The 12,914-nt window shown below is 48.1% G+C and overlaps 1 protein-coding gene across 1 annotated transcript in view; it reads right to left on the reverse strand.

Moving 5' to 3' along the window:
• The window catches only part of LOC124720221 (forkhead box protein D3-A-like), a 183,959-nt gene that overhangs the window by 76,895 nt on the left and 94,150 nt on the right, over positions 1 to 12,914 (reverse strand). Inside the window, exons 8-9 of the mRNA XM_047245543.1 lie at positions 6,645 to 7,113; positions 2,203 to 2,407 (exon numbers count right to left, since the gene is read on the reverse strand). Coding sequence (XP_047101499.1) covers positions 2,203 to 2,407; positions 6,645 to 7,113 — 674 coding nt within the window. The remainder of the gene's footprint in view (positions 1 to 2,202; positions 2,408 to 6,644; positions 7,114 to 12,914) is intronic.

Here is a 12,914-nt window from a genome sequence, read left to right on the forward strand (position 1 = left end):
CATGACTGTCTTATGATTTCAGGGTTTGCTAGTGTCGTTAAATCGTTGTATGTACAGGGCGTCCCATTTATCTTCACCACCCAAACAACTTTTGGTACAGAGGCAGAATAGAGGTATCAAGCAAATGTTTACATACAAGGGGGACAGCATGACTGTTTTTCCTATAACTTTGTTGCTTACAGACATACGAAATACAGTCTCTCTTTTCTAAATAACAAACTTTTTTTAATTTGGATTTCCACTCCCCCTTGCCAAGATGTGTTCAGAAATACTGTATATCAAAGTGTTTGTGTGAGGAGGGGGAGAGGGACAAATTTTTTTATTTGCGTTTCTGCTTGCCCCCTTCAAGACCTGTTCAGAAACATATCAAAGTGTTTGTGTGTGTGTGATTGGGGGGGGGGGGACCCAACCTTTTCTTTATTTAGATTTCTACTCCCCCTCTTCAAGGCCTTTTGAGGAACGTATCAAAGTGTTTGCGTGTGTGTGAACATTTTTTAATTTGGGTTTCCACTTCCCCTCATTGAGACCTGTTCAGAAACTTATCAAAGTGTTTGTGTGTCCGGGGGGAGGGGACAACCTTTTTATATTTGGATTTCCGCTTCCCAAATACAAGACCTATTCTGAAACGTATCAAAGTGTTTGTGTGTGTGTGAACCTTTTTTTTTTTATTTGGATTTCCACTTCCTCTCTTCAGACCAGTTCAGAAACTGTAAAAGTGTTTGTGTGCGTGTGTGTGTGAACCTTTTTTTATTTGCATTTCTACTTCCCCCCTTCAAGACCTGTTCAGGAATGTATCAAAGTGTTTGTGTGTGTGTGAACCTTTTAGCATTTGCGTTTCCACCTCTCCTCTTCCAGACTTGTCCAGGAACATATCAAAATGCTTGTGTGTGCGTGTGTGAACCTTTTCTTATTTGTATTTTCAGTTCCCTCTTCAAGACCTGTTCAGAAACGTATCAAACTGTCTGTGTGTGGGGGGACAATCATTTTTTATTTGGATTTCTGCTCGCCCCCTTCAAGACGAGTTCATAAACTTATCAAAGTGTGTGTGTGTGTGTGTGTGTGTGTGTGTGTGTGTGTGTGTGTGTGTGTGTGTGTGTGTGTATGTGTGTATGTGTGTGTGAATGGGGGGGGGGGGGACAACTTTTTTTCATTTGGATTTCTGCTTGTCCCCTTCAAGACTTGTTCAGAAAAGTATCAAAGTGTGTGTGTGTGTGTGTGTGTGTGTGTGTGTGTGTGTGTGTGTGTGTGTGTGTGAGTGCATGTGTGGCTGAACGTTTTCTTATTTGAATTTCCACTCACCCTCATCAAGATGTGTTCAGAAATGTATCAAAGTGTTTGTGTCTCTGTGGAGACGGGGGAGGGACAACTTTTTTATTTGCATTTCTGCTTGCCCATTTCAAGACTTGTTCAGAAACGTATCAAAGTGTTTGTGTGTGTGGTTGGATGAGGGGGGGTGGGGTGGGGGGGGAAACCACTCTTTTCTTTATTTAGATGTCTACTTCCCCTCTTCAAGACCTTTTCAGGAACATATCAGAGTGTTTGTGTGTGTGTGTGTGTGTGTGTGTGCGTGCGCGCGCGCGAGCGCCTGTGTGTGTGTGTGTGTGTGTGTGTGTGTGTGTGTCTGAACGTTTTCTTATTTGGATTTCCACTCACCCTTGTCAAGATGTGTTCAGAAACATATCAAAGTGTTTGTGTCTCTGTGGAGAGGGGGGAGGGACAACTTTTTTTATTTGCATTTCTGGTTGCGCCCTTCAAGACCTGTTCACAAACGTTTCAAAGTGTTTGTGTGTGTGATTGGATGAGGGGGGGGGCGTGGGGGGGGGGCGGAACCCACCCTTTTCTTTATTTAGATTTCTACTTCCCCTCTTCAAGACATTTTCAGGAACGTATCAGAGTGTTTGTGTTTGTGTGTGTGTGTGTGTGTGTGTGTGAACCTTTTCTTATTTGGCTTTCCAGTTCCCCTCTTCAGCTCCTGTTCAGAAATGTATCAAAGTGTTTGTGTGACATTTCTTCGTTTGGATTTCCGCTTCCCCTCTTCAAGACTTGTTCAGAAATTCAGAAATGTATAAAAATGTTTTAGTGTGTGTTTGCATGTCTGAATATTTTTTTTTTTTTTTAATTTCCACTTCCGGTCTTCAAGACCTGTTCAGAAAGATATCAGAGTTTGTGTGTGTCAGTGTGTGAACCTCGGTGCTGACCTACCTGCGCCTGCAGTGGGGAGAAGGCGCCGTGCGACACGCCGCCCCCGGGCGCGACGCTGGCCCGAGCCGCCACCACAGTGGGGGCGGTGGGGGCGGAGCTGCCGGGCTGGTGGCACAGCTGCGGCGGCGAGCCGTAGCCCGGCGTCACCGACACCGACATCGACGGCACCGCGCCTGCCGCCCCCGTCGACTGCGTCAGCGACCAGCTGCAAAGGGGGGCACCGGGCGAACCGGTCAGTCGGCAGCCTGGGGCGGAATAGCAGGAGCGAAGGCAGCCAGAGGCGGGATCGGTGTTTGGAAACAAGCTGCGTAGTGGTGTACTCATTGATCGAAGTGGGACCTCGTATGAAAGTAATCGATAGAAATTTCATGTGATGCCCTAGAGCCTTAAAAATGATAATGAAATCTAGAGTGGCGCCCAAGAGCGGTAGAGATTTTGAGTACGAATCACACATCAGCCGTATCGAAGTTTTTATTTAAAGCTCTTCATGGAACACTTTGAACATTTCTTCAAAGGTATAACCGCCATTCGACTGTACAACACGTTTTATGCAGAGTCCGCCAGAAGAATGTGTTCACACTTTAGGGAGCGAAAAGTGTTACTCATGTGTTTATTTTACAAATATACTACTGGTCATTAAAATTGCTACACCATGAAGATGACGTGCTACAGACGTGAAATTTAACCGACAGGAAGAAGATGCTGTGATATGCAAATGATTAGCTTTTCAGAACATTCACACAAGGTTGGCGCCCGTGGCGACACCTACAACGTGTTGACATGACGATTTCTCACACACAAACAGCAGTTGACCGGCATTGCCTGGTGAAATGTTGTTGTGATGCCTCGTGTAAGAAGGAGAAATGCGTACCATCACGTTTCCGACTTAGATAAAAGGTCAGATTGTAGCCTATATCGATTGCGGTTTATCGTATCGCGACATTGCTGCAATCGTTGGTAGAGATCCAATGACTGATAGCAGAATATGGAATCGGTGAGTTTAGGAGGGTAATACGGAACGCCGTGCTGCATCCCAACGGCCTCGTATCACTAGCAGTCGAGATGACAGGCATCTTATCCGCACGGCTGTAACGGATCGTGCAGCCACGTCTCGATCCCTGAGTCAACAGATGGGGACGTTTGCAAGACAACAACCATCTGCACGAACAGTTCGACGACGTTTGCAGCAGCACGGACTATCAGCTCGGAGACCGTGGCTGCGGCTACCCTTGACGCTGCATCACAGACAGGAGCGCCTGCGATGGTGTACTCGACGACGAACCTGGTTGCACGAATGGCAAAACGCCATTTTTTTGGATGAATCCAGGTTCTGTTTACAGCATCACGATGGTCGCATCCGTGTTTGGCGACATCGCGGTGAACGCACATTGGAAGCGTGTATTCATCACCGCCATACTGGCGTATCACCCGGCGTGATGGTATGGGATGCCATCGGTTACACGTCTCGGTCACCTCTTGTTCGCACTGACGGCACTTTGAACAGTGGACGTTACATTTCAGATATGGAACAATTGTAAGTGACAAGGCAGCATTTGTCGAAAATATATCTGTACTTACATAAAGATGAAGCGTCATTATTATAATAATGCTGTGGTGACACATTTTCCATTTAGTTGCACTTGTGTTATGATTTTCACGTCCATATTTCAGTTTTATGAAGTTTAGCTGCATATTTCACTATTACGGTATGCACTCGTGAAAAACACTGTATTTACATACAAACATGTAGGCTATGGTCAAATAACTTAGACATTGGAGGTGTAAAGATGTTGCTCGTACAGAAACATGTAGGCTATGATCAAAGAACTTAGTCATAGGAAGTGCAAGGATGTTGCACATATGGAAACAGTAAAAACCACTGGCTCGAGAAGAATAAGAAGAAAAAGACAATAAAAACAGGCGATGAAAACGGCGACCTTTTAAACTATAAAACGGCGGAAAGTTGTGGAAGTTAAAATTACTAAAACAAAGGGTTGGTGATGTTAATTAAGACAGAGAGTAAGCCAACAGACAACTAAAAATCACAGCAACAGTGTGGTATATCGAAATATTTTTTTTTATACCTGTACAATCAGGTAGGCTGGCAGCGGCATGCTACGCTGCTCTTCAGCCTTAGCGTTGACAATGATATAACACAGAAAGAAGATCCAGACTATACATAGTGACGGGCAATAAACAGTAGACACAGAAATACAAAAAACATGGAGCCGTTCACACTCGACGATAACGACACTGAAAACATGTTGACAGGGCGCACATAACACTGATGAATTCGACGGCACAGGTGAACGTATGAGAGTGACGGTGGACACTGAAAAACCCAAAACGGTGGCACACACACGCGAAACTGATGGCGATGATCTCCGGCGCGCAAATGTCCACATAACGTGTACGAGTCTGGGGACCTGCCAAGAGGGGAAGAAGGGGGAGTGGGAGGGAGTGGGGTGAGCGAGGATGCCAATGGCGGAGGAGACGGTAGGAGGAACGGAGGAAGGGCTGGAGGGGAAGCCCGGGGGAGGAGTGGGGAGAAAGGGAGGAGGGAGGAAAGGGGGAGAGAACGGAGAGAGGATGCCCAAAGGAAACAAACACAGGAAGAGGGAGGGAGGATCAAAGTTGGTAGGAGGGGTAGATGGAGGGGAGGAGGGCATCATCAGTGAGGGGGACCTGGCGGAAGCCACCTCGGGAGAGGGTAAGGAGGGCGGAGAGATGGAGACCGGGCGGGACGTGGGAATACAGGCGCGGCAGCTGGCGGGGGTGGGAGAGGATGGGGGAGACGAGCGGGTGAGGAGGATCGAGTTTACGGGAGGTGTAGAGGATCCGTATCCATTCGAGGAAGAGGAGGAGGTGGGGGAAGGGAATAAGGTCGTACAGGATCCGTGTGGGGGAGGGGAGACGGATGCGATAGGTGAGGCGGAGAGCACGGTGTTCCAGGATCGGAAGGGATTTGTAAAAGGGAGGGGGAGCGGAGATCCAGGCAGTGTGGGTGTAGCAAAGGATAGGGCGAATGAGGGATTTATGGGTATGGAGGATGTAGAGGGGTCCAGACCCCAAGTTCGGCCAGAGAGGAGTTCGAGGAGATGGAGTCGGGAGCATGCCTCGTTTCAGATCGTCCGGAGGTGGGGGTCCAGGAGAGGCGACGGTCGAGGTTGACGCCAAGGTACTTAAGGGTGGGGGTGAGGGCGATAGGGCGGCCATAGATGGTGATGTAGAAATCGAGGAGGCGGAAGGAAGGAGTGGTTTTGCCTACAATGATCGCCTGGGACTTGGCAGGATTCACCTTAAGCAACCACTGGTTGCACCAAGCGGTGAACCGGTCAAGATGGGATTGGAGAAGGTGTTGGGAGCGCTGCAGGGTGGGGGCAAGGGCAAGGAAGCCGGTGTCATTGGCGTACTGGAGAAGCTGAATATATCGAAATACGTATCTTCGGTTATATAGACCAATTTTGTCAATAGTAAATGCGACAACATTTGTGTAATAAGCTAAATTACTGGCAATTAGGTTGACTTATTCACTTCATATGGTTGCAGAATCAAAGAGACAACCAAATCAAAGGTTTTGAACTTCGCTACACCGTGTCTACGTAACCACTGATTTTTGACAGCTGGTCTTTTATTGTGACTGGTAGCGGAAATTTTTCTGCAGCTTATAAAGGAACAGGCACAGAGTTCAACAGCGTCCCCTCTCCTCCCCCTCCCTCCTCCTGAGCGGCATTCCCCTCCTACTCTCCCTCCCTCTCCTGTAATCCCCTTCAGTGCCTCTGCGCTCCCTCCTGCCCTGTCTTTCCTCTTCCTCTCCTGCCCCACGTGTCTCCTGCCTCTTCGTGCACCCACGGTTGCCCCTCCTCTCTTCATCCCGCCGCTTCCCCTGCTGCCCCATGTTCTCCCCTCCTTTTCCATCCTCTCTGCCCTTTCCCTGGCAGGTCCCGCCTGGCAGTTTTATTCTTCGTCGTGTGTGCTCCAAGTGGGTTTTAAGTGTGTTGTCCCGGAGTGTTTTTACTACTGTGGCCGACTTCTAACGTGTGCATGTCCACTCAGTGTCTTCTCCGAGTTTTGAAGACTCGCCAACTGTGTTTTTTAACTTTCTGGTGACTTTTAACTGTCCTCCATGAACGTCTCCGTGTTAGTCTATTTTTACCTCCATTTTCTCCCATTATTCTGTTTTAAGTTCCCCTTTCTCGCCTTATGTATGTAACATTTTATTCTTATTTTAAGTTGTTATGTCACTCGGCTGAAGAGCGGCGGATTGTGACGCTGGCAGCCCTCCCCTGCCCATATGGGGCAGGGGAATGAAATCACAATAAAGAAAAAAAAAAAAAATTCAACAGCATCCACTATGGATGAAATTCACTATTCTAAGATGTTTGCGCGAACCTGGCTACCTCGCGATGTCGGTGAAGTCTGTCGCACTGCGAGGTACTGACCTGTGCTCGTACCTGGCGTAGTGCGGGTAGGCGGGGGGCGGGACGGCGCCGCCCCCGACGGCGACGCCTCCGCCCCCGACGCCCCCGCCCCCGGCGGCGGCGGCGGCGGCCTGGAGCGCCGACGGCCCGAAGAGCGAGCGCGCGGCGGCGCCCAGCAGCTGGGGGTGGACGGCGAGCCCCGCGTGGGCGTGGCCGGGGTGCTGCTGGTGGTGCGGCTGGTGGTGCGGCTGGTGGCCGTGCAGCGGGTGCTGGCCAGGGTGCTGGTGGTGCGGGTGCGCGTGGTGCGCCGCCACCAGGTGCTGGTGGTGGTGGTGGTGGTGGTGGTGCGCGTGGTGCGGGTGGTAGGCGGCGGCCGCGCCGTACGGCACCGCGGGGGCGGCCACCGCCCCCAGGCCGCCGCGGAACGGCCGCTTCATGCGCCGCCGCCGGCGGAAGTTGCCGTTCTCGAACATGTCCTCGTACTGCGGGTCTGCAACACCACCGCACAGCCGGCGTTTCCAGGGCGGCTCCCAGACAGCTCCGGTTGAAGAAATGGTTCAATTGCCTCTGACCACTTCGGAACTTAACTTCTGAGGTCATCAGTCCCCTAGAACTTAGAACTACTTAAACCTAACTAACCTAGGGACATCACACACATCCAAGCCCGAGGCAGGATTCGAACCGGCGACCTCAGTAGCCGCGTGATTATGGACTGGAAGCGCCTAGAACCGCCCGGCCACAGCGGCCGGCTAAGCAGATGGTCATCATGTTTTGGCTCATCAGTGGATGAAGGACCACTTACAATGGTGGTGGGCTGGCGTGCGTCAGGAAATTCACCCACCCCCTTCGTAATTACAATCAGCCGTTTGCAACTACAAACTAGACATTTTCAGAATTTTTGTACTTTTCTTGATTTTATATAATGAAACTGTGAAGTAAAAAAACAAAAACAAAATCACACAAGATCTAGGAAGTAGAATTTGGGAAAGGAAAGAAAAAACAGATTTCACTTTATTATTAAGAAGAAAGTAGCGCTCGAAAGGAAAGACCTAGATACCAAGAGGTGGCCCTTTACGTAGCTATTTTATTTGAGAGGGCTTCGATAAACACATGGAGCCCGTCTGAAATTGGTACAAATGGATCTGAGCGCTATGGGATTTAACATCTGAGGTCATCAGTCCCCTAGAACTTAGAACTACTTAAACCTAACTAACCTAGGGACATCACACACATCCATGCCCGAGGCAGGAATCGAACCTGTGACCGCAGCGGTCGCGCGGTTCCAGACTGTAGCGCAGCTCCGGTTCAACCCTCTGTGTACCACTGGGGCATACACAGTTGGACACAAAAGTTGTAAACGTCCATAAACGTAACCATTACCAACCCTAGTACTGTACCGAGCGAGGGGTCACAGTGGCCAGTAGGCTGGACTTGGGAGGACGACAGCTCAAACCCACGTATGGCCATTGTTGTTTCTTTTGTTTTGTTTTGCAGTAGGGCGCAAAAACCAACTGGGGCCAATGTGCCCAAGTAAAGCTATGCAACACGAAGACAGAGAGGAGTTAGAAAACGACTATACGTCAGTCCCAAGTGACATAAGAGAAGATAGCTAAAAACAGGGAAGTGGAGAAACTGCTAAAAAGGACACCATACAGAAACGGAGGTCCAAAACTAAAAAATCGCCACATTGCTTTGGCGGATAAAAAGTAAAATACCTGGAGTCATTTCCAAAAACGGCTGATAACTCATATGGCAAACCCAAGCAGGAATGAGATTTTCACTCTGCAGTGGAGTATGCGCTGATATGAAACTTCCTGGCAGACTAAAACTGTGTGCCGGACCGAGACTCGAACTCGGGACCTTTGCCTTTCGCGGGCAAGTGCTCTACCATATATCAGCGCACACTCCACTGCAGAGTGAAAATCTCATTCTGGAAACATCCCCCAGGCTGTGGCTAAGCCATGTCTTCGCAATATCCTTTCTTTCAGGAGTGCTAGTTCTGCAAGGTTCACAGGAGAGCTTCTGTAAAGTTTGGAAGGTAGGAGACGAGATACTAGCAGAAGTAAAGCTGTGAGTACCGGACGTGAGTCGTGCTTGGGTAGCTCAGATGGTAGAGCACTTGCCCGCGAAAGGCAAAGGTCCCGAGTTCGAGTCTCGGTCGGGCACATAGTTTTAATCTGCCAGGAAGTTTCGTACCAAGCAGGAATGTTATCTGTAAGGGTACAGTACCCTTACGTAGTATCGATTATGCACTATGCAGAGCTCATAAATGATTTAAGCAAAGACTGCAGTGCAGTCGACAATATGCGAGTGGGTAAGCGGGAGTCGAGTGTTGCAGTCCGTGGGTGGAAGTCGGGTGTGAGAGGCTAGAGAGAGAGGTTGCTCGATAGCGAGGCCGGAGATGAGTGGCAGAATGGCACACAGTGTTTGATGTTCATAAATGTTTATAAATTGAGTGATTTAATTAATAAATTCCAGCATTTAAGAAAGGAGATGTAATAATTTAGTAGTTTTCACAATAACGGAAGTGGACAACAATGAGTCTCATGACGAGGAGGAAAGATATACAGGGTGTTACAAAAAGGTACGGCCAAACTTTCAGGAAACATTCCTCACACACAAAGAAAAAAAATATGTTATGTGGACATGTGTCCGGAAACACTTACCTTCCATGTTAGAGCTCATTTTATTACTTCTCTTCAAATCACATTAATCATGGAATGCAAACACACAGCAACAGAGCGTACCAGCGTGACTTCAAACACTTTGTTACAGGAAATGTTCAAAATGTCCTCCGTTAGCGAGGATACATGCATCCACCCTCCGTCGCACGGAATCCCTGATGCGCTGATGCAGCCCTGGAGAATGGCGTATTGTATGACAGCCGTCCACAATACGAGCACGAAGAGTCTCTACATTTGGTACCGGGGTTGCGTAGACGAGAGCTTTCAAATGCCCCCATAAATGAAAGTCAAGAGGGTTGAGGTCAGGAGAGCGTGGAGGCCATGGAATTGGTGCGCCTCTACCAATCCATCGGTCACCGAATCTGTTGTTGAGAAGCGTACGAACACTTGGACTGAAATGTACAGGAGCTCCATTGTGCATGAACCACATGTTGTGTCGTACTTGTAAAGGCACGTGTTCTAGCAGCACAGGTAGAGTATCCCGTATGAAATCATGATAATGTGCTCCATTGAGCGTTGGTGGTCGAAACTAAAATGAGCTTTAACATGGAAATTAAGCGTTTCCAGACACATGTCCACATAACATCATTTCTTTATTTGTGTGGGGAATGTTTCCTGAAAGTTTGACCGTACCTTTTTGTAACTCGCTGTATATTATGCTAAAATAATTAAAATATAGCTTTACCTACAGCATATGCGAATAATATAGTTTGGTGCGAAACTGGGGGGAGGTTACATAACGGTTAAAAAAAATGGGCATTCCATCAGGAAGTGACGGGCAGTTAAAACTTGGGCACAATGTGTACAAAGTGGTCGGGTAGCGCCACTTATCCAATGACAATGACCAAAAAGGCAGTGCCCAATACGCAGGCTACTGAAATAGACCTCCTCCAGTTTGGTGGGTCCAGAGGAGGTCGTCCAAGCCGCTGGCAGAGGCTTCATAAGCCAGAGCTTGTTCCTGTGAAGGGAGGACCACTGGCGATGCCAAAGGGACACCACTTCCGGACAGACGGCAACAGAGATATGATCGGAAGGAATATAGGGACTAGTGCGCAGAGGTACGTGGACTGCAGCTTTGGCAGCACGGTCAGCAGCCTCGTTTCCTGGCAGACCTACATGACCAGGAGACATCCCGATGTAGGTGTTCCACGATTTCCCTAAAACGCTTCAGCCAAAGGCCAGGATAGTTTCTCAGATTTCCTTCCCCATCCTTCCCTAATCCGATGGGACCGATGACCTCACTGTTTTCTCCTCTCCCCCAAATCGACCAATCAAGCTAGTGGAGAGTATCAAGACCATTGGCATACAAAACACCTTCCAGTCACCTCAGAAAGGATAAATACAGCTCAAGTATGATGGCCAAGCGATTGCTAAACCATTCTTCCTGTAAGATAGTGACCAGTTCAGCTAACTATGATGAAGGTGATTGGCGATCACTCACTCTTAACTCCAAAGTAGACCAGAAACGCTCAGTAATATTGAGATCCGGTGATTGCGGTGGGGAGACAAGATAGCACAATTTATCCACGTGCTCACAAAATCACTCCTGGACGATGAAGCTCCGCGTGAACAGGGACCCTGTCGTCTCGGAAGACAGCAGCACCATTGGGGAGCAAACTCAGTACCATGGGAAAGACTTGAACAGCTAAAAATGGTCGCATAATCCTTGGCAGTAATGAAACCTTGCAGAGGAACCACGTGACCTATGGAATACCGCGATAAGGCTGTCCAAATCATCACCAGACACAGGCGACACTCAGAGGTACATGCCAGTAGTGGGACTAAGTATGATGTGGTGCATTTTGTTAGTGCGGGTTGCCTACATCAGGGGCAGGTATGTACTCAGGGGTAAACCAACTGTTCTCCTTTGATTGACAGGTTTAACCTATTGTTCTGCTAAAAGGATCCTTTTAGCAGAGCAGTAGGTTAAGGGTCTGTCAATCAAAAGGAAGGATCCTTTTAGTAGAACGATAGGTTAAGTACCTGTCAATCAAAGGAGAACAACAGGTTTGTCCCTGAGTACATACCTGTCCCTGATGTAGGCAACCCGCACTAACAAAATGCTCCACAACATACTTGGTCCCCCTACTCATACCAATTCACACATTAGGGACCTCCTGCCTATGTGAACCACCCATCATCATCTGTATGAAGAAGTCTCGAAATCTCTATGACAGGGCTTCCACTGTCACCCACCAACTCATTCGTCAGTTGGGAACGCACTACCCCCAACACAACGCGCCCCTTTGGCTGTCGTCCCTAATGCAGGATTCTGTGATAGCACCCAACCCAAAAGTAATTCGGTTTGAATCGTGGTGGAGGAAAAAATTTGCAGTGCCAGTATTTGGCCAGCAGGGCGAGACCTTGCACCAGTGTCCTGCTTTAAATACCAAACCTCTCCACAGCATCTTATCAAGTGAGGGCATGCGACACTGTTAATGGAGATCCGTTCTTCAAATAGGGACATTAAACTCATTGGCCCTGTTGGTGCTATTCACCAGGAGTATGCCATGTGCTGGCACTGGATTTCACCCTCTCCCTTCAGTCATCACCATCATCATCATCATCATACAACACAAACTTTACACTAAACTCCACACACAAACACACACACACACAAACACACACACACACACACACACAACACATACACGAAGTATTACAAATATTGTAATGGAGCTTGTTCTACATAAATAAACAAAAAAAATATCTCATCACTTCTACATCTACATCTACATCCACACTCCGCAAGCCACCTGACGGTGTGTGGCGGAGGGTACCTTGAATACCTCTATCGGTTCTCCCTTCTATTCCAGTCTCGTATTGTTCGTGGAAAGAAGGATTGTCGGTATGCCTCTGTGTGGGCTCTAATCTCTCTGATTTTATCCTCACGGTCTCTTCGTGAGATATACGTAGGAGGGAGCAATATACTGCTCGACTCCTCGGTGAAGGTATGTTCTCGAAACTTTAACAAAAGCTCGTACCGAGCTACTGAGCGTCTCTCCTGCACAGTCTTCCACTGGAGTTTATCTATCATCTCCGTAACGCTTTCGCGATTACTAAATGATCCTGTAACGAAGCGCCATGCTCTCTGTTGGATCTTCTCTATCTCTTCTATCAACCCTATCTGGTACGGATCCCACACTGCTGAGCAGTATTCGAGCAGTGGGCGAACAAGCATACTGTAATCTACTTCCTTTGTTTTCGGATTGCATTTCCTTAGGATTCTTCCAATGAATTTCAGTCTGGTATCTGCTTTGCCGACGATCAACTTTATACGATCATTCCATTTCATATCGCTCCTAATGTGTACTCCCAGATAATTTATGGAATTAACTGCCTCCAATTGCTGACCTGCTATATTGTAGCTAAATGATAAGGGATCTTTCTTCGCAGCACATTACACTTGTCTAGATTGAGAGTCAATTGCCATTCCCTGCACCATGCGTCAATTCGCTGCAGAGATCCTCCTGCATTTCAGTACAATTTTCCATTGTTACAACCTCTCGATATACCACAGCATCATCTGCAAAAAGCCTCAGTGAACTTCCGATGCCGTCCACAAGGTCATTTATGCGTCTCTACACTTACCAGACAAGTTAAGTTA

Source organism: Schistocerca piceifrons, chromosome 11, assembly GCF_021461385.2.
Source record: "Schistocerca piceifrons isolate TAMUIC-IGC-003096 chromosome 11, iqSchPice1.1, whole genome shotgun sequence".
Lineage (NCBI taxonomy): Eukaryota > Metazoa > Arthropoda > Insecta > Orthoptera > Acrididae > Schistocerca > Schistocerca piceifrons.